Genomic DNA, 26,147 nt, shown 5'->3' with positions numbered 1-26,147 from the left:
AAGATTTCTTAACAGTTAGTTTTTGTTTTTCCCTGTAAGTGTTATTGTTAAAACTTTTCTGAAATATGTTCCTGCAGTCAAATTAAAAATAAACACATTTTCTTCATATTAATATTCAAGTTATTTTCTGTGCTCTATTGTGAGTAACATATGGGTGCATGACATTTTCAGTTTTTAAAAATTATTATTAGTATTATATTTTACACAATATAACAGCTTTTTCTCAAATGGTTTTGTATGTGATGTTTTGTGTATAGCGACCCTGAATGACTTAACACCTCCATCAGAGCGCTCTGACCCAGAAACAATGCCCCATGGTTGTTCCCCTCTCCACTGAACTTCTCCCTTCAAGTGGACAAAATATATGTGACCAAGAGCATATGCACTTTGATTCAAGCAGAAAGGTTTTGACTCAGTTTGGGGATAAATTCTTATTGTTATTTTATATGGAATTTGAACTAAAACAACACAGTTTCCAAAAACCTTAAAGTTCAGACACACCCCCATAAATATTTTTTGTTTTTATATACTAATTTGGCTCTGTGGTTCTCTCTCAGCCTGAGATGCCCTGCATGATGAAAAACAAAATAACCTTTGATGGGAGGTAAATACGACAGACTATGGAGGAAGTGGAAAACATTCAGAAGTGACACAAATGAAATAATAGGTTTTCTTTTCTTTTTTTTCTGCAACGTGATAAATGGAGAAAGATATGTAAACTCCAGACTCTATGTTTGTTTATATGTATGTCTGTTTGTTATTTTCTTTACTGTATGTCCACAATGTCAAAATAACCTAATAAAAATCAAAGTAAAAAAAAAAAGAAAAAAGAAAAAAAAGAAAAACAAAATAACCATATAAACAGACACTAATGTTTGACAAAGCTCGAAAGGTTGAGAGGCATTCAAATTTTAATTGCAAGCATTGGTGTAACAGCATCTTTGCAGAGCTAGAAAAGTTTGTGTACTACTGTTCCACATGCCTTAATGCTGACTGGCTGCAAAACCCTCAAGGTATGCACAAAAGGCCAGAGAAGGTGGAGTTATGTTAATATTATTAATTGGGTGTTGGCATCAGTTTCAGTTTCAGTTTGGATTAGTCTTGGCTAATATCAGGTTAGGGAAAAAGCACGGAACTAATGGGCAGTTGTATGGTCAGTTCCTGGTGTTTTTGATCTTTTCCTTGTTTTTGCTAGGACTGCAAGTCCCTTATTTGTATTTGGTCTTTGTAAGTAATTCAGTTTACACTTTCAATATCAGTTTCAATTTAAAACTTTATCTTCTTCTATATTAGGATCCTTTGAGGCATGTACATAGGAACCGTTACATGTTTGGGGGCTTGTCCAGGATATGCACACATAACCTCTGAACCCACATACTGTACCTGCTGTGAGGAAAAATATAACCAGATATTTAACATAATTTGACTATAAAATCAGTCATATTCATATCTGAAATCATCCACAGCATTTGTTGGGGCAGGACGAAGTTAAGCTTAAAAACAATGAGGACAGGTCAGCTTGTCTCAGCGGCAGCTGATATCTCAACCTATGGATTCAAATGGCAAACCTCATTTATGGCTCACTTTAAGCTATATTAGTCTGCCCATGATCTGCAAGCCACTTTGCAACCCAACTCTATCCCAGCTCCTCATTTCAAGCTTTTTCAACATACTGACTGTTGGCATATACAGTGGGGCAAAAAAGTATTTAGTCAGCCACCGATTGTGCAAGTCCCCCCACCTAAAATGATGACAGAGGTCAGTAATTTGCACCAGAGGTACACTTCAACTGTGAGAGACAGAATGTGAAAAAAAAAAATCCATGAATCCACATGGTAGGATTTGTAAAGAATTTATTCGTAAATCAGGGTGGAAAATAAGTATTTGGTCAATAACAAAAATACAACTCAATACTTTGTAACATAACCTTTGTTGGCAATAACAGAGGTTTACTATAGGTCTATACCAGGTTTGCACACACAGTAGCTGGTATTTTGGCCCATTCCTCCATGCAGATCTTCTCGAGAGCAGTGAAGTTTTGGGGCTGTCGCCGAGCAACACGGACTTTCAACTCCCGCCACAGATTTTCTATGGGGTTGAGGTCTGGAGACTGGCTAGGCCACTCCAGGACTTTCAAATGCTTCTTACGGAGCCACTCCTTTGTTGCCCGGGCGGTGTGTTTTGGATCATTGTCATGTTGGAAGACCCAGCCTCGTTTCATCTTCAAAGTTCTCACTGATGGAAGGAGGTTTTGGCTCAAAATCTCACGATACATGGCCCCATTCATTCTGTCCTTAACACGGATCAGTCGTCCTGTCCCCTTGGCAGAAAAACAGCCCCATAGCATGATGTTTCCACCCCCATGCTTCACAGTAGGTATGGTGTTCTTGGGATGCAACTCAGTATTCTTCTTCCTCCAAACACGACGAGTTTAGTTTATACCAAAAAGTTCTACTTTGGTTTCATCTGACCACATGACATTCTCCCAATCCTCTGCTGTATCATCCATGTGCTCTCTGGCAAACTTCAGACGGGCCTGGACATGCACTGGCTTCAGCAGCGGAACACGTCTGGCACTGCGGGATTTGATTCCCTGCCGTTGTAGTGTGTTACTGATGGTGACCTTTGTTACTTTGGTCCCAGCTCTCTGCAGGTCATTCCCCAGGTCCCCCGTGTGGTTTTGGGATCTTTGCTCACCGTTCTCATGATCATTTTGACCCCACGGGATGAGATCTTGCGTGGAGCCCCAGATCGAGGGAGATTATCAGTGGTCTTGTATGTCTTCCATTTTCTGATGATTGCTCCCACAGTTGATTTTTTCACACCAAGCTGCTTGCCTATTGTAGATTCACTCTTCCCAGTCTGGTGCAGGTCTACAATACTTTTCCTGGTGTCCTTTGAAAGCTCTTTGGTCTTGGCCATGGCGGAGTTTGGAGTCTGACTGTTTGAGGCTGTGGACAGGTGTCTTTTATACAGATGATGAGTTCAAACAGGTGCCATTCATACAGGTAACGAGTGGGGGACAGAACAGCTTCTTACAGAAGACGTTACAGGTCTGTGAGAGCCAGAGATTTTCCTTGTTTGAGGTGACCAAATACTTATTTTCCACCCTGATTTACGAATAAATTCTTTACAAATCCTACCATGTGAATTCATGGATTTTGTTTTTCACATTCTGTCTCTCACAGTTGAAGTGTACCTCTGGTGCAAATTACTGACCTCTGTCATCATTTTAAGTAGGGGAACTTGCACAATCGGTGGCTGACTAAATACTTTTTTGCCCCACTGTAAATACTCTTCCCGTTACACTATTGTTGTAATTAAGTCCTGTTTGTGGACATTTTACGTCTTTGTACCTACCTGCTTAAGACGACTATTATACTGTATATTAACATCAGCAAAAGTAGAACATATAGACAGTCATTACCTCCTATGCAGATTAGATCCAGCTACAGCTATGCTTGCTTAATTATAAAATCTTCTTGGTCATTGTCCTCAGGGGCTGTGTCCACCACAGCATACATCTCATGGACTGCCCTCTCAGCTGTTTGCAATGATAGAAACATATTTTTGATAATATGCTAAGAAAAATTTAAAAAAAAAAAGCAGGTCATCTTTTTTCTTTCCAGATTTTTCAGTTGAAAAATGTTCAACTTCTCATAAACAATTATGGCCAATGCTGTCATTTTTTAACCAGACTTCCATTTTCAGTGGCAAAAGGGTGAGTCAAATACTTCAGTGAACCAAGATCACGTCCTATTCGCACTAGTGCTGAACAATGGGGACTTTTTACTGCTTGTATGAAAAGTTTGGCTTGCAGGACGATTTAGTTTGCAGTGGGTATAGCAGGTAAACAAAAGTCATCTAGAGTCACGGTTTTTACAAGATATTACTTCCTTGGATATTCTGTATCATAGCAACGAAAGAAATACTTCATCTCCAGATTGCTCTCAAGCACTCGCAGCTGGCATTTTTTAGCTGCCAGAAGAAAAAGAAATCTCTTTGGTGCACAGTTTAAAGCAGATCGGATGAACAGTTGTCGAGATATATAGATTTATAGGACAGCTCTCTGTGGAAACATATGGCAACAATAGTTCTTGAATGAAAGAGGAGAAAGCTAAAAGTGCAAGAGGTTAGGTGGTAGTACCATAAATTATTGGATAATTATTATTATTTTTAAATAGAAGTGATATTATAAATGTATCAACTCTAGTACATCAAGAAGAAGATTTTTATGAGAGTTTATAATCTAGAGAACTGCCTCAACATAGGAACAGTGAACAAGACAGAAACATTAAGTTGATGTGCTTGAGGAAGGTAGTAAGAGAAAAGTTGTTTATGATAGGTCAAATATCCTAAAACAAATCACCGCAAATAAGCAAAGGCAAGGCATTAAACTTATTGACTCACACCTGTGTGGGCGGCTGGAAAAGTTGTTTTCTCTTTGGCTATGTATATCAGCATGCATATGCACTGGTGATATGGTTGTATAAGTGTATATGCAGTATTATTAACACTGATTATCTGTCGGTAGTTGATTTGCACATCCATCTGTGGTTGTTTACTGGCATGTATCTGTCTCCACTGCTGATTGCATCTATTCACTGTTGCCTCACCTACACCAATCATGTCTTTATAGTCTAAATCTGCTGTTATTTAACCTTCATCACTCAGGTTTTCACTTCTGTCGCTCTCAGATTGGTGAGTTAGAAAAATGTTTTAACAATTGCATGTTGAAAAAACATTGGAAAATCACGAGTTATTAATGAGACACAAAGCCTGTTCTACAAAGGTTGTACGGGTTTGGGGTTCATGTTTTAACTTTCATGTTTAAAACAACCTTTTTGTTTCTATTTGCTGTTTGGTTTGTAATTGACCAGTCAAACAGGCTAAAGTCCCCCAGTGCAGTGTGATGAATCAGAAAACACAGTTTTAAGTAAATTATAGCACAAATTATCAAAAAGCATGTTAAAGTGGGCATACAGTGTCCTCGGTGTCATGGTTGGTCTGTCACTTGTCATTCAGTCAGTCTTTTGAGACTTGTCATTCTCAAAACATACAATGGGTGATAGCTAAAGCCATCTTTTATTTACAGTGTTTCCTAACATTGCAAACAAATGCACACATTGCATGTTGAGCGTTTGAATATAGATGTTCTGTAGACTTCTTTCTTAAATGTTTTAAAAATACTGTGAAATATTTTGTATCTGCCCATGTTCATTATGAAATGTAATAATGTAGAGACAACATGAAAATTGGTTTAGCTTCTGGATTGCTTTGATTAATGATAATGGAATTAAGAAAATATAAGAAGACTATAAGAAACCTTCAATTAATCTAGCTGCTGCTCAAGGCATGTTAGCATTATATTACATCCTGCTGCTCAAGGCATGCATTGAGATTTAGCTACGGGTTACTAAACTTGCAACAAAGATGCATAACATGTCCTGTGATGCATATAGCCTAAATAAAAAAAAATTAAAATGAAAAACCAAAAATATCACAGGGCTTTTTAAAGAGACTCTTAGCTGTCAGTAAATGGTTAGAAAGTCGTTAATATAATTGAATTCCTAAGAACATCTGAAATTACGATGCTTTGGGGAAATGGCTCTTGGATTTCAGAAAGTTCACAGAATTTTACTATCATCCTATCTTTAAGATGCTTTTGGGAAAACTGGCTGGAATTGCAATTTGACAAGTTGATCTTCAAAACACTCAGCTGCCACATATCGTTAAGTGAAAAATCTCCCTGCGCTCATTTTGATCTTATTCAAATTTAAGAGGGACGCTGAAGCACTCACTGTGGTTATTTTCTCTGCTACGTGCTCATTAAGCCTGAAGAGGGAAAAAAACACCTAAACACAAGTTTTTTGTTGGTGCCTCTATCGTTTTCTTAAAAAATTCTTTAATTGTGACTTAAAATTATAGTGAGGAGCATAACTACACTTGAAGCAGTTGAGCAGCCTTTAAGAATAAACTGTGTGTCGGTGAAACTGGAGAAAGTTGCAGGAACAAATCAAATCTTGTCAGGCAGCTTTAGCTTCTCCTGAAGCTGCTGTTTCCAATGTAAACCATGTAGTGTTCAGTTGCCTGTATATTTGTGCTTTCCTTATCACTGCTTTACTCCCTGACCACAAAAACCAAAGTGCAGACACTTTTTCTGATCATATCAAAGTCTGCTGGCCAGAATTTATTTCCTAGCAGGAGTGGACAGAAAACTGAAAACTACAAACGACTGCACCTCTTAACATACTATCTTACTAGGTCTGCAGTAACATTTTGAAGCTATTTATATTTGACTTCCATTATATTCTGCTCTTGGACATACTGTAGTTTTTATTCCACTATGCTTCTATTTAAAACAAATCATATGATCCTGGAATATTAAACCATTTTACTACCCCTAGTAGTTATAATTAACTCCACTATGACCAGCTAAAGCATTAAACTGTGGCTGCATATTCATTTGACACCAATAATGATCCAGTGATTGATATATTACTTTGAATAACCCTTTTGCTTAATGAGCAATTTAATTTTTAATCTTTAGGGGAACAGTAGCAAAAATAGGTCCCTACATAAATACTCTGATCATCTCACTTTTAATTACGCAAATCAAACTGATTTATAGGACCAGAGACCATTTAGATATTGTATTAAACATTGGAAATCACATAGACGTACACATTTCTACACTGGGTGCGTTGGTCCATGACCAATTCTGGACATCTATACAACATCCGACTTGGTCCACAATTTGGACGTCCAACCATGACCCAACCCAACCTATGATGTTCAACATTTCAGACTGGATCATTTTTTGGGACGTCATGTGAACGCCTATGACAGGTGCAGGGAGCTTACATGGTTAAGTAATGTAAGATTTTTTTTATTTACAAATATCAACATTGTTGTTATCAACATGACACGTGAATACAGATTGTTTATAAACAAACACAATTTCTCACGTGTTAGCTTATTGATTTTTTTTTTATTTGACATTTTTTAACTGGTTTATTTATTTTAATTAATCAACTTTTTTTTGTAACCAGGCAAAAACTGTTGAAATCAATGTTAAAATGTAAAATAATAATAGTATTTAGAAAAATGTTGGAATTCCTTTTAAAAGGAGTACACTGTGTTTAATAAGTTTAAAAAACCACTTGCATTATAAATGGTTTGTTTTTATTTTAGTGAGGCTGGTCTTATTTTGAAGAGGAACTTCTAAAGGACATCTCTGCGACATCACTTTGTGAGTATATAGGCAATATAAAGGATTCAAATCATGGTTTTTGATAAACAAATTTTCCATAGACTCACTTCTTTCTGTGTGATTAACCATGTTTTTAATTTATAGGATGCCAATTAATGGACATCATGCATTTTGTCCACACTTTAAAAATGCCACCTTAAATTACTTCATAAATTAAATCAACAAACAGGGCTTTGAGAGTAGAGTTTTAAGCTTAAGCCATCGACCCTTCTGGCCATCACCAGTAGGTGAAGTGTCTTGCCCAAGGACACAACGACCGAGACTGTCCGAGCCGGGGCTCAAACCGGCAACCTTCCGATTACAAGGCAAACTCCCAACTCTTGAGCCACGATCGTCCCAAACTCAGACACTCACTACATTTTATTTTAAGGATTATCAAATTACAGTTACTAAAAAACCCTCAATACTATCATTTCTTGGTAATCAAATACATAAAACATCATATGACACTATATATTTTGTTGATTAATTTCCATTTGGTACTCTAGCATGTATTTGGGGCAGCAGCAGGACTCATATGCATTAATTAAAAATAAAAATTAGTTTTCAATATCACACATAGATACACGGGTGCAGGGGGGCAATATCAATACAGTGGGGCAAAAAAGTATTTAGTCAGCCACCGATTGTGCAAGTTCCCCCACTTAAAATGATGACAGAGGTCAGTAATTTGCACCAGAGGTACACTTCAACTGTGAGAGACAGAATGTGAAAAAAAAATCCATGAATTCACATGGTAGGATTTGTAAAGAATTTATTCGTAAATTAGGGTGGAAAATAAGTATTTGGTCACCTCAAACAAGGAAAATCTCTGGCTCTCACAGACCTGTAACGTCTTCTGTAAGAAGCTTTTCTGTCCCCCACTCGTTACCTGTATGAATGGCACCTGTTTTAACTCATCATCTGTATAAAAGACACCTGTCCACAGCCTCAAACAGTCAGACTCCAAACTCCGCCATGGCCAAGACCAAAGAGCTTTCAAAGGACACCAGGAAAAGTATTGTAGACCTGCACCAGACTGGGAAGAGTGAATCTACAATAGGCAAGCAGCTTGGTGTGAAAAAATCAACTGTGGGAGCAATCATCAGAAAATGGAAGACATACAAGACCACTGATAATCTCCCTCAATCTGGGGCTCCACGCAAGATCTCATCCCGTGGGGTCAAAATGATCATGAGAACGGTGAGCAAAGATCCCAGAACCACACGGGGGGACCTGGTGAATGACCTGCAGAGAGCTGGGACCAAAGTAACAAAGGTCACCATCAGTAACACACTACAACTACAATCTGTATAAAAGACACCTGTCCACAGCCTCAAACAGTCAGTTTTTTTTTTTTTTGGCTCCTCCCCTTTGTGAGTGTGGACGCTTCATCTCTTTGCTCTTGAATGCTTTGCTTCTTATATTGATTTTTATTGATTTTTATGCTGATTTTTTCCCTTTTTTCCGTGTGAGCTTACCTGCGATAACTTCTGGACACTTGTAGATCATTAGAAATGAAACAACCTTGCCTTTGATTCAAAACAATGGCGATGAGCAAGCTAGTACACAGCTAAGGAGCACAGATAACATGACCAAGAAAGTAGACTCTGTGCATTATTATAAATCCTCAAGTGATAATCCCCCCTTAGACTGTCTTGGTGCAAAACCAAGACATAAATCATGTCTCCTGGAAGGGGGAGGACGTATCACAGGCAGGGCACAGCGAGCTGAAATCTCTGAAACCGACTGGCCTTCACTTCCTACGAGACAGAGAAGCTCTTCTACCCCTGTATACAGGAGGAAACAGGACTGGACAACCGTGAATAGGAAGGTTAACAACAAACCTCCAAAACAACTGAATGTGAAACTGCAGAACAGATTTGCTCCACTATCAAAGGACCCTGGATCTATATCGGACAACCATCCATCTAAAAGCAGCGAAATAAGGTCTGAAAATCTGTTGAAAAGTGAAAGGCCACAGGGAAAGCTAAAGGCTAGGCCTGAAACTCTGATTGTGGGTGACTCTGCCGTAAAGGATGTACAAAGGATGTGCGGTAAGAACACTAAAGTCCTCTGCTTTCCTAACGATATGGTCAACAACCTGAAGGAGAGAATTCTTCAAATTGCAGATGAATATCCAACTGTGACAAACATTGTTCTGCATACAGGGTCAAACGATGTGTCCAAACAACAGTCGGAGGTTCTGAAACGGGACTTTACTGGATTATTAAATACTGTAAACTCTCTGAATGCAGCTGTATTCATCAGTGGACCTGTACCGCCGGTCAGAGGAGGAGACGAGAGATTCAGCAGGTTGTTTACACTGAATAAATGGCTTATATCAGCACGTGCTGACCACTCAGTGCATTTTATCGACAACTTTAATATTTTTTGGGAACGCAGGCATCTGTTCAAAGCAAATGGATTTAATTTTAACAAGTCAGGGGTGAAACTGTTCACCTCCAACTTGTTTTATTCCATACGTCATCCATCTGTGCTTGGTGCCAAGGCTGAGATAAACGAGGAGTTATCTCATAAAGAGGAACAAACAGTACTCCAAGAACAGACAAAGCCCAGCAGAAACCTTGAGGAGGAGCTCCATTTGCCCCCACCCGGGAAGAGCCTCAGAAAGGAGAGACATCCATGGCATCTGAGGAAGAGCCTCAGAAAGGAGAGACATCTAAGGCAAGAAGAGGGGTCCCTATTTGCCTCCAACTCTCTCAACAACACCAACGACCAGGACAAGGGACCACGACCTTCCCCAGTCCCCCAAACCCCTGACAGGCCATCACCCTCCTCCCCCTCCCTTTCTCCCTCCTCCCCACACCTGAAATTCACTGAGGAGATGATGGAGCGGGTCAATGCTGGGCTCAGATCTACCCCCCGTCCCAATCCCTTTTTGTCCCCCATAAACCCCCCACCAGAGCGGCCAAAGGTTCGCCATCGAGCCCCACCCTCAACAGAGCAATCGAAGTCACATTGCCCAGCCTCGCCCCCCTTAGTTCCTCTTCATGCCCTGTCTCCGCAGTCTGATGCGTGATGTGTGAAGGGTCCGGGCTGTGAGGATTATGGCAGTGATGACTTTTCCCAGGAGAAGCTGGGACCCTGTTTACTAGAAGGTTTTAAAATTTCTGTACTTTTAGGTGACAGGAGACATGTGGCCTGGTCAAAACACAGAGAGCTGCACTCTAAAAGATCTTTAAACATAGTAAACATACCTTGTGTGCCACAGACTGCTCCCAAACACGAGGGGACAAGTAATACCTCTAAAACACTTAAGTTGGCTTTATTAAACATTAGATCTCTAGCTGGGAAAACATTTTTAATTAATGATTTAATCACTGAGCACAGCCTTGATTTTATGTTTTTAACTGAAACTTGGTTGGACCAAAGTAACAGTGGAGCTGTTCTCATCGAGACGACCCCTCCTAACTACAGTTTTATCAGTGAGGTCAGGGTGAGCAGGAGAGGAGGAGGGGTTGCTGTCTTATTTAATGAATCATTTCAATGTAAGCAGCTATCTCCTGGAAGTTTTCAGTCTTTTGAATATGTGGCTTTACAGCTGAAGGCCCCATCCAAAGTTGTGTTTCTTAATGTTTACAGGCCTCCCAAATACTGCACAGACTTTTTTAATGACCTCAGTGAACTGCTGTCTGTGATCTGTGTTGATTTTGACTGTGTAATTATTGCTGGGGATTTTAACATTCATGTGGACAACCCTCAGGACAAAGGGACTAAAGACCTGAGTAACACTCTGGGCAACTTTGGGCTGACTCAGCATGTAACAGAGGCCACACATAATAGAGGACACACTCTTGACCTACTGATCTCCAAAGGCCTGAGCATTTCAAAGGTTACTGTGTCTGATGTGGGCCTGTCTGATCATTACTGTGTTTTCTTTGAAAGTAAAATCTCAGCCCACACAAATATATCAACAACAGTGATCACAAAACGGTGTATAACTGAACACAGTAGTGCAATTTTTAACCAGGTCTTCCCATTAACACCTGACCTATCCAGAGGGTCAGTCAATGAGCTCGTCAATAGCTTCAATGCTAACATGTTAAATGTAATGGACACTATTGCTCCCATTAAGGTGAAGGTTATCTCTGGAAGGAAAAAGTCTCCATGGAGAAACTCCACACTGGTGAAAAATGAAAAAAGAGAGTGTAGGAAAGCTGAGCGCAGATGGAGAAAAACAAACCTCCAGGTTCATTATGACATTTATAAAGAGAAACTTCACAATTATAATTTATAACTGAGGAATGCAAGGAGGTCCTACTTCTCTGACATCATCACTAAAAACAGCCATAATGCTCGGGTCTTATTTTCTACAGTTGACAGGCTAACAAACCCCCCTGTGTCAGTGGCAGCTGAACTTCATTCGACCATGGCCTGCAATGACTTTGCCAAATTCTTCACTGAAAAAATCCAAAAAATTAGACAAGCAATTGGTACATCAACAGCAGATCCAGGATATGTACTGTGTCCACCAAAAAACTGTTTAAACACCATGAAACAGTTTCAACCTATTAACAGCAAAGACCTGGAGGACATCTTAGGTCAACTGAACTCCTCCTCCTGCTGTTTAGATGTCCTGCCAACAAGTTTTTTCAAAAAGGTCTCAAAGACTTTAGAGTCAGACCTGTTGCAGATCGTCAACTTTTCTTTATTATCAGGTGTGTTTCCAGAATCACTAAAAACTGCTGTAATCAAACCTATACTGAAAAAGGACAATCTTGACAAGACACAAATGAACAACTACAGGCCGATCTCAAATCTCCCGTTTTTAAGTAAGATCATTGAAAAAGCAGTTTCTCAACAGCTCAGTTACTTCTTAAAACAGAATAACTGCTACGATGCCTTCCAGTCAGGTTTTAGACAGAACCACAGCACTGAAACCGCTCTGACCAAAGTGTTTAATGACATATGTCTGAATACAGACAGTGGAAAAATGTCAGTCCGAGTTTTACTGGATCTCAGTGCAGCATTTGATACAGTTGACCACAACATATTACTCAAACGACTGGAGAACTGGACAGGTCTTTCAGGAACTGTACTAAACTGGTTCAAAACATACATAGAAAACAGGAAATACTTTGTATCAATAGGTAACTTCACATCTGAGCAGACAAGTATCACATGTGGAGTTCCCCAAGGTTCCATCTTGGGACCCCTTCTGTTTAACATCTACATGCTCCCACTGGCACAGATTATAAACAACAACAAAATAAACTATCACAGCTATGCAGATGACACACAAATATATATCACAATGTCACCAGGAGACCGAGGCCCTGTACAGGCTCTTGGTAAATGCATTGAGGAAATCAATGACTGGTTGTGCCACAATTTTCTCCAGCTAAACAAAAACAAAACTGAGGTAATAGTCTTTGGCGCCAAAGAAAAACGATTACAGGTCACCAGAGAACTTCAATCTATACATCTAAAAACCACAAACCAGGCGAGAAATTTGGGTGTAGTGATGGATGCAGACCTAAACTTAGAAAAACACATTAAGACAATAACAAAGTCAGCTTACTATCACCTCAAGAATATATCAAGGATAAAAGATCTGATGTCTCAACAGGACCTGGAAAAACTCGTCCATGCATTCATCTTTAGTAGGCTTGATTACTGTAACAGCATCTTTACAGGTCTACCTAAAAAATCAGTCAGACAACTACAGCTCATTCAGAACTCTGCTGCTCGAGTTCTCACTAAGACCAAAAAAGTGGACCACATCAGTCCAGCTCTGAGGTCCTTACACTGGCTGCCTGTCCGTCAGAGGATAGACTTTAAAGTTCTGATGCTGGCCTATAAAGCTCTGAATGGTTTAGGACCAAAATACATCAATGACCTCCTGACCCAGTATGAACCATCCAGATCCCTCAGGTCATCTGGATCCGGTCTTTTATCAGTTCCCAGAGTCAGAACCAGACACGGAGAAGCTGCATTCAGCTTTTATGCTCCTTATATCTGGAACAAACTCCCAGAAAGCCTCAGATCAGCTGAAACACTCAGTTTATTTAAATCCAGGTTGAAGACTCACCTGTTCTCAGCTGCATTTGAATAAAGCACCAAATCCACACTTTAAGCTTAAATTTCAAAACTTACATTTAACTACTGATTTTATCTACTGTTCTGATTTTATCTGTTTTGATTTTATATACTGTTGTTTGTTTGTTTGTTTGTTTGTTAATTAGTTAGTTAGTTTATTTGCTTGTTTTAATCAATTTTAAATCATGCTTTTTATTTGTTCTTGTTTCTAATGTCTCTGTAAAGCACTTTGAATCACCTTGTTGTTGAATTGTGCTATACAAATAAACTTGCCTTGCCTTGCCTTGCCTTACAACGGCAGGGAATCAAATCCCGCAGTGCCAGACGTGTTCCGCTGCTGAAGCCAGTGCATGTCCAGGCCCGTCTGAAGTTTGCCAGAGAGCACATGGATGATACAGCAGAGGATTGGGAGAATGTCATGTGGTCAGATGAAACCAAAGTAGAACTTTTTGGTATAAACTCAACTCGTCGTGTTTGGAGGAAGAAGAATACTGAGTTGCATCCCAAGAACACCATACCTACTGTGAAGCATGGGGGTGGAAACATCATGCTATGGGGCTGTTTTTCTGCCAAGGGGACAGGACGACTGATCCGTGTTAAGGACAGAATGAATGGGGCCATGTATCGTGAGATTTTGAGCCAAAACCTCCTTCCATCAGTGAGAACTTTGAAGATGAAACGAGGCTGGGTCTTCCAACATGACAATGATCCAAAACACACCGCCCGGGCAACAAAGGAGTGGCTCCGTAAGAAGCATTTGAAAGTCCTGGAGTGGCCTAGCCAGTCTCCAGACCTCAACCCCATAGAAAATCTGTGGCGGGAGTTGAAAGTCCGTGTTGCTCGGCGACAGCCCCAAAACATCACTGCTCTCGAGAAGATCTGCATGGAGGAATGGGCCAAAATACCAGCTACTGTGTGTGCAAACCTGGTATAGACCTATAGTAAACCTCTGTTATTGCCAACAAAGGTTATGTTACAAAGTATTGAGTTGTATTTTTGTTATTGACCAAATACTTATTTTCCACCCTGATTTACGAATAAATTCTTTACAAATCCTACCATGTGGATTCATGGATTTTTTTTTTTCACATTCTGTCTCTCACAGTTGAAGTGTACCTCTGGTGCAAATTACTGACCTCTGTCATCATTTTAGGTGGGGGAACTTGCACAATCGGTGGCTGACTAAATACTTTTTTGCCCCACTGTATCTGGCATTTCAACCTTGCTAATGGAAAAGCTGGAGACTGAAGCTCCAACCATCCAGTTAGTCCCAATTTAAGGGAGAAAGAGCTAACTCAATGGTATAAACAGAGCAAAATATATTAGGTGCCCAATACACACAAACAATACTTATGTGGATCAAATTATTGTTGATTTTGGACTTTTCATTGGATTTGTTCATTTGTTGACTATATTACTCCATCCACGACCTACGAGAAGAGGGGATGCTGTAAACATGGCCTTGTTCTAACTTTTTTTAGATGTGTTGCATTCATCAAATTCAAAATGGGCTTATTTGGTTTTTTTTAAATGGCACAATTTAAACCTTTGATATTTGATATATATAATAGGATATCGATATTTCTATGATCTATTGTGAATAAGGGTCATGAGGGATTGCTAGAAGTTGCCTGCTGTTGCTATTGCTTGTCACTAAAAGCTGGTAGTTTGTTTCAAAGATGCCAAATTATCTGCAAACACTCTCCAACCACTTGCCAAGCAGTAGTGAAACTGTAAAGAGTGTGATGCAAAGCAGAATCAGAGACCTTTGCCTTCAAAGTAAAAGTTGCATGTTTTTAAATGGGGTGGTATCAGAGGTGAGGCACATCTTTTACTTGAAAGATGAGGTGAAATTAACCACGGTCCAGTCATTGATGACTTTGTTCAGTGGTGTGAGGAGTCTTATCTCCAGCTGAACATATCTAAAACAAAAGATATGGTTGTTGATTTTAGGAAACAACAAAATGGGCACGGAGTCACTTTAATTAAAGGTCAGAAAATAGAGCAAGTACAATCATATAAATATCTTGGGACAATAATAAATGAAAAACTGAACTTTGATCAAAATTGCAAATCAGTTTGTAAAAAGGGTCACCAGCACCTTTATTGTCTTAGGAAACTTGTTCACTTCCACATTGACCAAAAATTTTTAACTTTGTTTTATCGTTCTTTTATTGAGTCTGTTTTATCCTTTTGTTTGGTGGCATGGTTTGGTCAGACCTCTGTCACAGAGAAAAACTCTCTAAATCAGATAGTGAGATGGTCCAGTCGTCTGATAGGTGAGCCACAGTCTTGTTTAGCCTCCCTGTACTCTAAGCAGGTACAGAGGATGGCTTTATCAATCCTTAAAAATGGTTCCCATCCTCTAAGGGGTGAATTTCAGCTTCTTCCCTCAGGACGGAGGTTTCTATTTCCGAGATGTAGGACAAAGCGTTATAAAAATAGCTTTGTCCCCGTTGCTGTCACTGAATTAAATAAGAACTGTTTTTGATTCGAAATATACTATATATGTGCCACAGTGAGCTTTATATATTTACTAGGTATGTGTGTTTTTAAAGGGATGCCAATTTTTCATTTTTCTGTAAAGCAAATTTACCTTGCCTTTGGGTATAAATAAAGTTACCTTGACCTTGACCTTGTTTGATATAGTTCACTAGGACTTTTTGAACCTCTGGAGATGGACTGGGCACATCTGTGGATGAGATAGTGTGCACGCTGTGAACGAAACTCCGTTCTGACCCAGAACGGAGTTTCTTCTCTTTTTTTTAAACTCCATTTTAATCCTGAAGCTGTGGACCCAGCTGCTGTGGACACATTCCTCCCTCTGACCTGTTTTGTAGGTCTCATCTTTGTTATCTCTGACCTGGAAGAAACCAGGCATGTGTATATTTGCAGTGTGTATATGAATGTGTGTGTCCAGCTGCAGCTCACCGTCGTCACTGAAGTCGTCCACCAGAATGATCTCATAGATGAGATGAACCGGGGTCCTGTTTAAAACACTGGAGAGAAGACAAAAAAAAAAGTGATTTAAAATATTAGTCAGTTTGCACAATCATAAATAAGTATTCAAAACAAATGCATAAATGCATGGAAAAAGCTGACAAGTAAATGCCAACCTGCAGTGATGCAAACACACACTCAGGTGCTCATGAATCCATTATGTACGCAGCACACGCCATACGAAACAACATATTGAAAATGTCAGCCCAAATTCCTGTTATGAAAATGTATGACGTGTCGCCTCTAAAAAAACTATTTCATTAAAGAGGAAGATTGAAACATAAAAAATTCATAACTTTTACTGGAAGAAAATGAGAAAATGTGTTTTGTTCTGGGTGGGTTTCTGTTCCATTTTATTTCATTATTTCTACCGTTCAATAACCTCTGCATTCATCATGTCCTCTGGAGAAGTGTAAAAAAGGGAGAAAAGGAGAGGAGGATGAATGTGGGACAGGGAATGAAGAAATGAGAGGATGGAGTAGATAAAAAAAGAGGATAGAAAAGTGAAAGACATGAAAAGAGAAAAATCAGGGAGGAAGAAGAGAAGAACAGAAGTATGGTAAGGGGAAGACAGGGAGTGAAGGTAAAAAGGTACAAGAAAGTACATGAAAGATGAACAAGTAGAAAATCGATGGCTGAGGATCACGGTTGAGGGAACGGGGCAGAGGAAGAAAGGAAAGATAAAAGAAAATATTAAAAAAGCAATAGGGAGAGACTGAAGAGTGTAAATGAAAAGGGGGGGAAAGGAAAGGTGAGAAGAAAGAAACCAAATGAGACAGAAAAAAGGTGAAATGGAATGAGAAAGGAAAGAGATCTGTTCCTTCTTCATATTTATCCTGTTCCAAAGGATGAAAATGAGAAAGAGATACAGGCAGGGGCGGAAAGATACGAGGATGAAGAGAGAGCAGGAATGGGAAGGGGGAGTAAGTGGGGAAAAGGGTGAGAAAGTTTAAATGTGAAAATTAAAGGAAGACGAGGGAAGAAAAGAGCTAAAGGAGGGGTGAGCAAGCATAAAGGAGGGAAAAAAGGAAATCAAACTGAATTGACAGGTAGAAAAGGATAGATAGAGGAAAGAAAAACGGGGGGAAGGAGGAGGAAATGAGTAGGAGGGTTGTCACTTGATTGAGACTAAAAACAGGGAGGTACTGTGTATGGAGAAGAATGGCAGAGGTGAAAATTAGCAAGAGACTAGTGAGGAATGGATGGAGGAAAGGTTGGTAATGTAGAGGGAGGAGGAGGTGTGGAGAGAACCTGTGTCTCTGGGGCACTGGACCCCATCAGGAGGAGTTATGGATGCTTGGAGGTAGAGGGTAGGAGAGGTGGGGCGAGATAAAAGATAATGAGGGAGGGGGGAAAGAGAGAGAGGGGGTCAGGGAGAGATATGACAGCATAGTAAGGGAGACAAATAATCCTGATGCTAACTCTCTCTTGCTCTCTCTCTGTGGGCTGAGGGCCGATCAGGAGAGATGGATGAATGGATTGATGGATGAGATGGAGAGGAGGGGGAGGAGAAGGAAAGGTGTGGAGCAGGAAAATAAATGAAAGAGGGAGAGACGGGTGGAATCAAGATGGAGGGGAAAATAAAGACGGTGAGATGAGGTGATCAAGTAGAAAGAAAATAGTGCATTTATCGCATTAGTTCCCATTAAATCACCCTGTATCCATCTATGCATCTATCTATGAAACAGATATGAGTGAAAGGACACAAATCTCTTTTCCTTCTCTCGCTACAACTTTTCTTCTCCCTTTCACAACCTCCAATTCCTCTCACTAGCTTCCATCTACGCAAACACACACAGACACACACAGACCCACACACACACAGGAGTTCCCATTCTCTGGTTCACAGGCCACTAGCTATGAGGCTTAACCTCCCCTCAGGCGTGCTGAGGGAGAAGCTATCTTCAGCTCACAGAAAATATTATCACCGCTGACAATACCGCAGTCGGCTGCCACAGAATAGCAGCTCTATATCTGCGCCGCTCATTTCCAACACTCTATATATCAGTTTTAGCTGAGAATTTTTTGAAAAATTTTCATTACCTACAGCCGCCATTTGGAGGGTGCTTTCATCCAAAGTGCCTTAAGAGCATGCATTTTTAAAGAGTGGCAGGTGTGGGGCCCCGTGGGAATTTAACCCCACTCTCTGGCAGTGATAGCACTGATCTTAAATGGGTGCTACTGTATGACTGCCAGGGTGAGGGGTTCAATTCCCACAGGAGCCATGTATACAGGCTGAGAGCGTTCATGCTCAGAGTAGAGTGAGGCACTTTGAATAAAAGTGATAAAAGCTTCCTCTGAAATATCTGTGAAACAACAAAATGAAAACAACTGTTAAGCAAGAAGAGATATTTAATAAATTCAAAATTAAAATTACAATTTTATTTGTCACACACACACAACCATACACAGTATGACGTGGGGGTGAAATGCTTGTAGCTGTACAATGTCCGACCATTAAATGACAGAAAAAAAGGTTTTACAATATTTACAATTTAGAGGTTACTACAAAATTTACAAATTAACTTGGGAATTTACAGTAAAGAATGTGCAAATAGCAGAAGAGATTATAAAGATTATAAAGATTATAAATTATAGGAATTATAGGATTATAGGAAATGTGTGGTGGTGCGTGTGGTGATGTGATGTGTGTGAGAGTCCAGTCTTATAGTGACGTGTATGGGAGAGTTCAGTCCTACACCTGGTTCAGGGCCCGAATAGCCTGGGGGAAGAAGCTCCTTCTCATTCTCTCTGTTTTGGCCTTAAGGGAGCGGAGGCGCTTCCCAGACCTCAACAGTGAGAAGAGTCCATTGTTGGGATGGGAGAGGTCCATCATAATCTTCTTAGCTTTGGTCGCTTGGTGTAGATGGACAGCAGGTCAGGGAGCTCTGATTGAATGATGCGTTTGGCTGAGCGCACCACTCTTTGCAGATCTCGTCTGTCCTGCTTGGTGCTGTTCCCAAACCAGGTGCAGATGTTTGCCGTCAGGACGCTCTCGATGGTGCAGGAGTAGAGTCTCTAAGTCTTCTGAGGAAGAAGAGATGCTGACGGGCTTTCTTAACCAGGGTGTTGATATGACAGGACAGGACCATGACAGGTCCTGAGTGATGTGGACACCCAGGTATCGGAAACTGTCCACTCTCTCCACTGGCGTGCCACTGATGATGAGGGGTTTGTAATTCCTCGCCTGCTTTGTAGTGAAGTCCACGATCAGCTCCTTAATCTTGCTGATGTTTAGGAGCAGGTTATTCTCCTGGCACCAGGTCTCCAGGTTCCTAATCTCCTCCAGGTAGGCCGTCTCGATGTTGTCGGAGATCAGGCCCACAACAGCAGTGTCGTCAGCAAAAGTGACAATGGAGGTGGTGTCTGATGTGACTACACAGTCATAAGTGTACAGTGAGTACAGCAGGGGGCTTAAAACACAGCCCTGAGGCACTCCAGTGCTGAGTGAGATGGAGGGGGAGACTTGTTTTCCCACCCGCACTGATTGGGGTCTGTCTGTGAGGAAGTTGAGGATCCACTGACACAGTGATGAGCTGAGTCCTAGATCCGTCAACTTGGTGAAAAGCTTAGAGGGAATTATTCGTGTTGAATGCTGAATTGTAGTCCACGAACAGCATCCTAACATAATTCCCTCTGCCAGTGTCCAGGTGACTCAGGGATGTGTGGAGCAGGTGAGATATGGCATCGTCTGTGGAACGATTAGTCCGGTAAGCAAACTGAAGTGAGTCGATGGTGGCAGGAAGTGAAGAAGTGATGTGATCTCTCATCAGTCTTTCAAAACACTTCATCACAATTGAAGTCAGTGCTACTGGACGGTAGTCATTGTGGCAAGCGGGCTGTTGTTTCTTTGGAACAGGAACAATAATGGACTGTTTGAAGCACGTGGGAACGACTGCTTGGGCCAGGGAGAGGTTGAAGATCTCTGTGAACACCGGTGCTAGCTGGTCAGCGCAGGCTCTCAGTACCCGGCCAGGGATTGCATCTGGTCCTGCTGCCTTCCTGGTGTTCACCCTCCTGAAGGTGTTCCTCACGGCATGCTCTGTGATGATGAATGCATTTTCTTCACTGGTGCACTCCGAGCGCGCGCAGCCGTTTGTTTTAATTGCTGCGGCATCGAAGCGAGCATAAAACGTGTTCAGCTCATCAGCCAGTGAAGCATCGGCATTCATCATTGAAGAAGCTGGTCGTTTATAGTCCGTTATAGTCCGCAGTCCTTTCCACAGGCTCCTAGAGTTGCACTGTCGTAGCTGTGACTCTAGTTTTTCCCCGTAGCTCCGCTTTGCCTTTCTGACCGCACTGCGCACGTTGTAGGACGCAGCCTTGTATAGGTCCATATTACCGGAGACGAGCCCTTCATTGTAGGCAGCGGTGCATGATCTCAGAGCGTCGCGGATGTTTTTATCCACCCACGGCTTCTAGTTGGGAAATGTTCGGATGATAGTTCTTTCTGCTGTCCGCTAGTTTCCCGATAAATCCCACAACCGCTTCCGTAAACATGTTGATGTCATCAGAGCTGCGCCGAAACATGTCCCAGTCTGCGTCATCCAGTGCGTCCTGCAGCGCGGCCACTGATTGGTCCGTCCAGTGAGCGACCTCCCTCCTGATTGGTGGTTGCTGCTTTAGCCTTTGTTTGTAAGCAGGCATGAGGAAGATGGCGGCATGGTCCTATTTACCAAATGCCAGCAGGGGCTGAGCCTTGTAACAGTTCTTGAACGGGGTGTAGCAGTGGTCTAATGTCCTAGTGCCCCGGGTGGGGCAGTTGATGTGCTGGTGAAGGTTGTGAAATGTCCGTTGAGATTCACTCTGTTAAAATCTCCCATAACAATGAGTGCGGCATCTTGGTGAAGTGTTTGTTGATGTGTGAGAGCCCCATGTAGCTCACATAAGGCAGTGTCCGAGTCCGCATGAGGCGGAATGTAAACAGTGCAGGCAATGACCGCGGTGAATTCCCGAGGGAGATAGAAAGGGCGACATTTAATGATCAAAAGTTCCAGATTGGGCGAGCAAGAGCGTGTGAGTGGGGAGATGTTTGTGCTGTCGCACCATCTGTTGTTCACCATCAAACACACTCCACCACCTCTTTTCTTCCCCGACTCCATTGTCCTGTCCATGCGGTAAACCGAAAAGAACCCCGTCGGCTGCACGGCGTGGTCTGGTATCACTGGGTTCAGCCAAGTCTCGGTGAAGCAGAGGAGGTTGCAGTCCCGAATGTCTCTCTGGAACTTGATTCTGGCTCTGAGGTCATCAAGCTTGTTCTCGATGGATTGAACATTGGCTAGCAGGATACCGGGCATGGGTGTGCGGTGTGCGCGAGCCCGTAGCCTGTTCCTGATGCCGGCTCGTTTCCCTCGAGGCCATCACTTGGGGTCGCGTCCTTTGTTCTCTCTCAGGATCTCCTTTGGCCAGGTTGGGTCCGGAGTTAAACATGGTGAAATGTTCGTGTATTGTAGACCAATAGAAACCAAAGTGTCTCTACTGTAGCGAATTTCTGTGTTTTGCATGATGCCCATGCAAGATTATGGCAGATATAGCAAAAAGTGACGAAAAACTGCAAAAAGGGGAGAAGTTGGGGCAGAGCATCGAGCACGGCAGCCGACCTCACCGTCGCCATTTTGTATTGTCAGCGTATAAGCAAAAAGACATTCTGTTGCTATTTCATCAGCACATTACAGAAGATTGATTATCAGGCTAAACAGAAAGCACATCCTGTTTGCTAATGACTTCACTGATCAGGTAATGTCTGGAGAAATTTAGGTCCAAAGACTGTTTGTGTCATGGTCCGGAGTCTGTGACTCCGTGTTTATGTTAAGTTTATTATTATTTTGTGGTTTTGTTTATTTTGGGTTTTTGTACTCTCCTGTTTCACGTTTCATGTTCCTATGTTCTGTGTCCCCCAGTCTGTTAAGTGTGTTTCCCGTTTTATTTTGAAGGTTCGTGTCTTTTGTCAGTGTTTTTACAGGGTGGGCCATTTATATGGATACACCGTAATAACATGGGAATGGATGGTGATATTAAAGTCCTGTTTGTGGCACATTAGTATGTGTGAGGGGGCAAACTCCTCAAGATGGGTGGTGACCACGGTGGCCATTTAGAAGTCGGCCATCTTGGATACAACTTTTGTTTTCTCAATAGGAACAGGGCCATGTGACACATCAAACCTATTGGTAATGTCACAAGAAAAACAATGGTGTGCTCGGTTTCAACGTAACTTCATTCTTTCATGAGTTATTTACAAGTTCCTGACCACTTATAAAATGTGTTCAATGTGCTGCCCATTGTGTTGGATTGTCAATGCAACCCTCTTCTCCCACTCTTCACACACTGATAGTAACACCACAGGAGAAATGCCAGCACAGGCATCCAGTATCCGTAGTTTCAGGTGCTGCACATCTCGTATCTTCACACCATAGACAATTGCCTTCAGATGACCCCAAAGATAAAAGTCTAAGGGGGTCAGATCAGGAGACCTTGGGAGCCATTCAACTGGCCCACGATGACCAATCCACTTTCCAGGAAACTGTTCATCTAGGAATGCTCGGACCTGGCACCCATAATGTGGTGGTGCACCATCTTGCTGGAAAAACTCAGGGAACGTGCCAGCTTCAGTGCATAAAGAGGGAAACACATCATCATGTAGCAATTCCAAATATCCAGTGGCCTTGAGGTTTCCATTGATGAAGAATGGACCCACTATCGTTGTACCCCATATACCACACCAAACCATCACTTTTGTTGTTCCAACAGTCTTGGAGGGATCCATCCAATGTGGTTTAGTGTCAGACCAATAGCGGTGGTTTTGTTTGTTAACTTCACATTACCAATAAGTTTGATGTGTCACATGGCCCTGTTCCTATTGAAAAAACAAAACTTGTATCTAAGATGGCCGACTTCTAAATGGCCACCGTGGTCACCACCCATCTTGAGGAGTTTGCCCCCTCACACATACTAATGTGCCACAAACAGGACTTTAATATGGTAAATGGTAAATGGCCTGTATTTATATAGCACTTTAATAGTCCCTAAGGACCCCAAAGCGCTTTATATATCCAGTCATCCACCCATTCACACACACATTCACACACTGGTGATGGCAAGCTACATTGTAGCCACAGCCACCCTGGGGCACACTGACAGAGGCGAGGCTGCCGGAAACAGGCGACACCGGGCCCTCTGACCACCACCAGTAAGCAACGGGTGAAGTGTCTTGCCCAAGGAAACAACGACCGAGACTGTCCGAGCCGGGGCTCGAACCGGCAACCTTCCGATTACAAGACGAACTCCCAACTCTTGAGCCACAATCGCCCCATAATATCACCAACCATTCCCATGTTATTACGGTGTATCCATATAAATGGCCCACCCTGTATTTCACTCCCCTTGTCTTGTTATGTCCAATTACTCCCAGCCATGCCTCGCTCCTGTTTCCCATTTCCTGATTGCCCTATGTGTATTTAAGCCCTATGTTTTCTCGTGTGTGTTGCTGGTTCGTCTGCGTATCTCCCTCCGTTGTCTCTCCGTGTCTCCCTACGTCTCTGGGTTTGGTTCTAGGTTTGTTTCGTTAGTTGTTCCGGTTTAGTTTATTCTCATCTCGCCGTTTCTGTTTGTTTTTATTCCTTCTTACTTAATAAAGTTCACTCTCGTCAAAAGCTGCATCTTGGGTCCTAATCTACAACTCCACACATCTGCCACGCCGGACATAACAGTTTGAGTCTTTGATCATGTCAGCTCTTTGTTTTCATGTCCCACCCCTAACCTTCCTATATTACACCCTGTCCGAAGCTCTGGGTTGAGTTATGACAGAATGACTATTGGATAACAGCCTGCAGTTATTTGTTGTACTTTCAACAAGTATTACTCAGGTTACCTGAGCAATACTAGTCTATTCTTCTCTGCTTGGACCTTGGTCTTCAGTTCACCCCAAAGATTTGCAGTGGGATCAAGTAAAGGCTTTGTTTATGCCCCTTCGTAGCTAATCAGGAGCAATGTATGCTTTGGGTTGTTGTCATACTGGAAGAAAAAGTGCCGATCCAGACCCAGTTTTGCTGATGACAGTTTGAGGTTGTCTTTCAAAATCTTTACATATCCTTCTGTTATCACGATTCCTTCTGCCTTAACAAGATTCCCAGTTCCAGATGCAATGATGCATCCCCAAAGCATAACACTCCCAACACTGTGTTTCACTATGGGGACAGTGGTTTTAGTGTTGTATGCTTCTCTCTTCTTTCTCCAAACATAAGCAGTCTTGATGGCCAAAGAGCTCTGCTTTCGTCCTATCGGACCAAAGGACGCTCTTCTGGTATGCATAATCTTTCTCCAGATTGTCCTTAGCATACTTCAATCTGGCTTGAAAGTATTCCTAAATTTATTGATAGTACTTCTCACTCCAGTCCTTGTACCTTAACCCTGGGAAAGCTTTGCATATCCAGCATACTTCAATCTGGCTTGAAAGTATTCCTAAATTTATTGATAGTACTTCTCACTCCAGTCCTTGTACCTTAACCCTGGGAAAGCTTTGCATATCCATCTCCTGCTTTATGAGCATTAATGATTTTTTTAGTCCCCTCTGATTTCTTTTGTTTATGGTATGATGCTTTCGAGCAACAGCTCAAACTCTTGCTTAAGTTTTTTACTGTGTGTAAAGTAGAAGATAATCCTCTGTCTTAACTTAATTTTACAAGTTTTGAGCATTACAAAGTTAAAGTCCATTATTGCCCACCAGTGATTTGTGCATTCTTTGCTAAAATCTGAACAAAAATTTGAAACTTCATAAGGGAATAATCATTTTGGTCTCATCTGTACTTTCCTAGACCCACTCACTGTCTCTGTAAGGTCAAAGTATTCTGTACTATCAACAAAGATGCAGCAGATGGTGAAGCAGGACTTTTATTCATCTTCAAAACTCTCTTCTCACCTAGAAATGTCTTTAAATTTAGTGAGAAAATAATCATAATTTGGTAACAACAAAAAAAGAAGATTCCAAATTAGAACTAAGCTTGAGCCACATCAAAGTCGTAGATATCAGTCTGTGGTGTACGTACTCATTGATACAAACACTCAGTCCACACTTCACCTTGACCACTAACTTTGTAAAATTCTCAAAAGCCTTGTTTAGTTTCAGGTATTAAACCATTAAACCATCCTTGTTTGTGCACTAAAACCTCTCCAGGAAATGTGTTTCTGAACATGTGAAGTAAATACAAAACCTCCTTCAGGTTTTAGATTGTCTCGCCTCTCTACTGCTCAAGGTTTTATACACAGCTGAGAAGTGATGCTTTCAACTTTTGGGAACTCGATTTCTTCTGCTCCGTTGGTTACAGTAAAAACACACTGCCACTCTTTCCTTCATGTGAATGGGGTCTGTGTTATATTTGAACTGTAAATCAGCTGAAGAATGTTTCCCGTTACCTATTATTTTTTCTACAGTTAGAAGTTAAGAAGTTAATTTACTTTTAACTACTATCAGGCTTTGCTTACATCAAAATTCTCCTGTTTTCCTCTGTGGAGCTTTCACCTTTTCTCCCTCTCTCTCATGCTTCAGCTTGGTTACCTCCCTCCTCCTTCCAAACTCTCTCTGCCTGATTGCTTAGCTGACAGCCGGCTCTTCTGTCCTCTAGCTTGCTGGAGTAATTCATCACTCTTTTTTCCCCCCACCTCTGAATCTACCTATCTTTCCATTCATGCACATCTTTCTCCAGCCTATTTCTCTATCAAGGTCTCTGACAGCAATGAAAATTTTTTCCTATGGATGTCAAATATCTCTTAAAGTATTTTGTACATCCACGCAGTATTAAAATATGTGGTATTAAATGCTGATGCATCTTTTTTTTAA

At 41.4% G+C, this 26,147-nt stretch overlaps 1 protein-coding gene across 1 annotated transcript in view; it reads right to left on the bottom strand.

The window, feature by feature from the left end:
- Positions 1-26,147, bottom strand: part of galnt14 (UDP-N-acetyl-alpha-D-galactosamine:polypeptide N-acetylgalactosaminyltransferase 14 (GalNAc-T14)) — a 238,557-nt gene that overhangs the window by 73,920 nt on the left and 138,490 nt on the right. Inside the window, exon 4 of the mRNA XM_076874145.1 lies at positions 16,247-16,314. Within this exon, the coding sequence (XP_076730260.1) occupies positions 16,247-16,314 (68 nt within the window). The remainder of the gene's footprint in view (positions 1-16,246; positions 16,315-26,147) is intronic.

Source organism: Maylandia zebra, linkage group LG15, assembly GCF_041146795.1.
Source record: "Maylandia zebra isolate NMK-2024a linkage group LG15, Mzebra_GT3a, whole genome shotgun sequence".
Classification (NCBI taxonomy): domain Eukaryota; kingdom Metazoa; phylum Chordata; class Actinopteri; order Cichliformes; family Cichlidae; genus Maylandia; species Maylandia zebra.
Note: the sequence above shows the minus strand (reverse complement) of the source record. Positions and strands in the feature narration are given on the sequence as shown.